This window comes from Cibotium barometz, chromosome 62, assembly GCF_041138505.1.
Source record: "Cibotium barometz isolate CiBa-2024 chromosome 62, ASM4113850v1, whole genome shotgun sequence".
NCBI classification, from domain to species: Eukaryota; Viridiplantae; Streptophyta; class Polypodiopsida; order Cyatheales; family Cibotiaceae; genus Cibotium; species Cibotium barometz.
This window is the reverse complement of record NC_141107.1, coordinates 25,552,625-25,555,349: the sequence shown is the minus strand read 5'-3', so window position 1 is coordinate 25,555,349 and position 2,725 is coordinate 25,552,625. Positions and strand designations below refer to the sequence as shown.

The following is a 2,725-nucleotide window of genomic DNA, read 5'->3' as shown; positions in this document are numbered from 1 at the left end:
TGTGAGAGAGAGAGAGAGAGAGAGAGAGAGGCTATGGCACGATGAAGACTGAGGCACATGAGTAAAAATTTGCATGAGCATCATCACGGCACACAACACAAAGGAAACAAAATCAAGGGAAGGGTGTCATGAACAAAAAAACATGAGTAGGTGGCAACACTAGGCACAACACAGTACAAAGTCTAAAGAGAGAACATAGCTATTTTTGCATCGCACTGATTCGATTGACGAGCTTCTAGACATGAAGTGGAGCTGAAGCATTTACTTTAGTGTCCCTTCACTTGCTACGTAACTTGCCTTCCCTCCTTATTAAACCATTAAATTCATCCTACCACAAGGCTTATGTTCTTATATGTTCTCAAAAAGCAAAGGCCTACCCAAGTCCTTATTAATTAATGGATTAAACCCATTAAATTCATCCTACTATAGGCCTTATGTTCTCCGATAAGCAAAGGCCTTATGTTCTCAACGAAGCAAAGGCCTAACCCAAGTCCCACGGCGTGCAGATACAAGGTCTCTGCCTTGCATCATTGATGAAACTATTATGAGGAGAGTCATGGATGCAGTGATGGGTTGCGTAGCATCGTCTTCTTATCGTGGCATTCTACTGGCTGTTGCTCCTCCTGCTGTCCTGTCGACTCGTCTGCGCTCATTCTCTTCGAACGAGCCGGTGCATTGCCGCTCCACAAGATTAGGGTTGCAAAGTGAAGAGCAGGGTTTAGGGCTTCCCAACAACAAGCAATTGCAATACACAGGGGTAGGCTTAGGATTAGGATTCCAGAATAAGGAGCAACGGTCAGGGTTCGGGTTGCAGACTGATGACCTCCCTACATCGGCCTATGTTCACCTTCCTTTCTGCAAAAGACGCTGCTTCTACTGCGACTTCGCCATTGTCGCAGTTGGAGAGAGAAACGAGTCAAGCGCGGCTCGCATCGACTCCACCATGGACCGCTATGTCGACTCGGTCTGCACAGAGATCGCTTCTACGTTCAGGCGATGGCCGCCCCCAAACCAGGTTTTCCCTCTCAAAACCCTATTCTTTGGTGGGGGCACTCCCTCCCTGCTCCCTGCGCATCATCTAGCAAGAATCATAGACACGCTAGAACGCTGCTGCGGTTTTGAAAACAATGTGGAAATCTCCATGGAGATGGATCCTGGCACGTTCAACAGAGTCTCTTTGAGAGAGTTTCTCAACTGTGGTGTAAACAGGGTCTCTTTAGGTGTACAAGCTTTCCATGATCGTTTCCTGAAGGAATGTGGTAGATCCCATGGCTTGCAAGATGTGTATGATGCCATAGATATTATCCATACATCAGGTCTGAAGAACTGGAGCCTTGACCTGATCTCATCTTTGCCTCACCAAACCCTAGAGCTTTGGGAGGAGTCCCTTCGCAAAGCCGTCGATGCTGCACCGGCTCACATCTCAGTGTACGACCTCCAAGTAGAAGAAGGCACCAAGTTTGGGACCTGGTATAAACCAGGCCAGCATCCTTTACCCAATGAAGAAAGCTCAGCTGCATTTTACAGGTTGGCGTCCTCTCTTCTCAGGGAAGCTGGATTTGAGCACTATGAGATAAGCAATTATGCTAAGCCGGGATATCAATGCTGTCACAATCTGGTTTATTGGAAAAATTCACCCTACTATGCTTTCGGTTTGGGCGCCACCAGCCACATACACGGGCAGAGGTTTTCCAGACCTAGAAAGTGGAAGGAATATGGTGATTTTGTCAAGGATTTAGAGCTCCGTACATCTGGTCCAGAGCCTTCTACATTTGATGGGAATGTAACAGACACTGTTGAGGATAGGCTATGCGACACAATCATGCTCTCACTCAGACTTGCACGGGGCTTAGACCTTACCTACATATTACAAACATTTGGGCTTGCCATGTCTGTTTGTATATGCAAAGCCTTTGTGCCGTTTGTTAACAGTGCTCATGCTGTAGCTCTTGATGCAAATCAGGAGCCTTTGTCTCCTGAGCTTTTCTCTACCTTAGTGTCTCAGGGGTCAACTTCCCATCTAGAAAACAGTGTCTCATTTATTCGATTGGCAGATCCTGAAGGGTTTCTCCTCTCTAATGAAATAATATCGTCTGTGTTTTCTTCTCTGCCAAGTAGATAAACTTGCAACAGGAATATAAATATCCATACTTTTTATGAGGTTTCATCTATCAATAGCTTGTGGCATGCTTGTGTGTGTGTGTGTGTGTGTGTGTATGTGGAAGACTTCTGCATGAACAATAATGTAAGATGGTTTCCTTGGCGAGTAAGGGGCTATATGCCAGGTGATAATTCCTCTCAGGCTTCATCAATCCGTTGCATGAGGTGTGTGCGCATGAGCGTGCATGTGTGTGCTCAAGAGTCGTCTGTATGAATTTTTCAAGATGGTTTCCTTTGCTGGTAAGGGGTTTAAGTTGTGTAGTCAAAGCCTTTCTCAAGAACACAAAAAACTTTCTCACTATTGCAAAATAATGACTCAAGTTATGGCTCCCAATAGCTCTTTTTTCTCTGGAAATCTGTAGCTGCTAATTCCAATGTGAGCATGGATAACATTAATACTACTGTACTCCATAAAATCCGTAGAAAAATCCTGTGGTTTTATGTTTTTCATTGCTCTTCTGTGCTGGCCATAAGAGCCTCTTGAATTTGCATTTTCTCAACACTTGAGCAGCTCTAAGTCTACACTCTATTTCTGGTGATCTCATCTCTGCTTTGCTATCCTCAC

At 45.1% G+C, this 2,725-nt stretch overlaps 1 protein-coding gene across 1 annotated transcript; it reads left to right on the top strand.

Moving 5' to 3' along the window:
• Positions 1 to 454: 454 nt before the first annotated feature.
• LOC147604288 (Radical SAM superfamily protein) lies at positions 455 to 2,155 on the top strand. Its single transcript, XM_086795562.1, has one exon. It carries the CDS (start codon positions 545 to 547, stop codon positions 2,120 to 2,122), a length of 1,578 nt encoding a protein of 525 aa, XP_086651688.1. The 5' UTR covers positions 455 to 544; the 3' UTR covers positions 2,123 to 2,155.
• Positions 2,156 to 2,725: the final 570 nt, after the last annotated feature.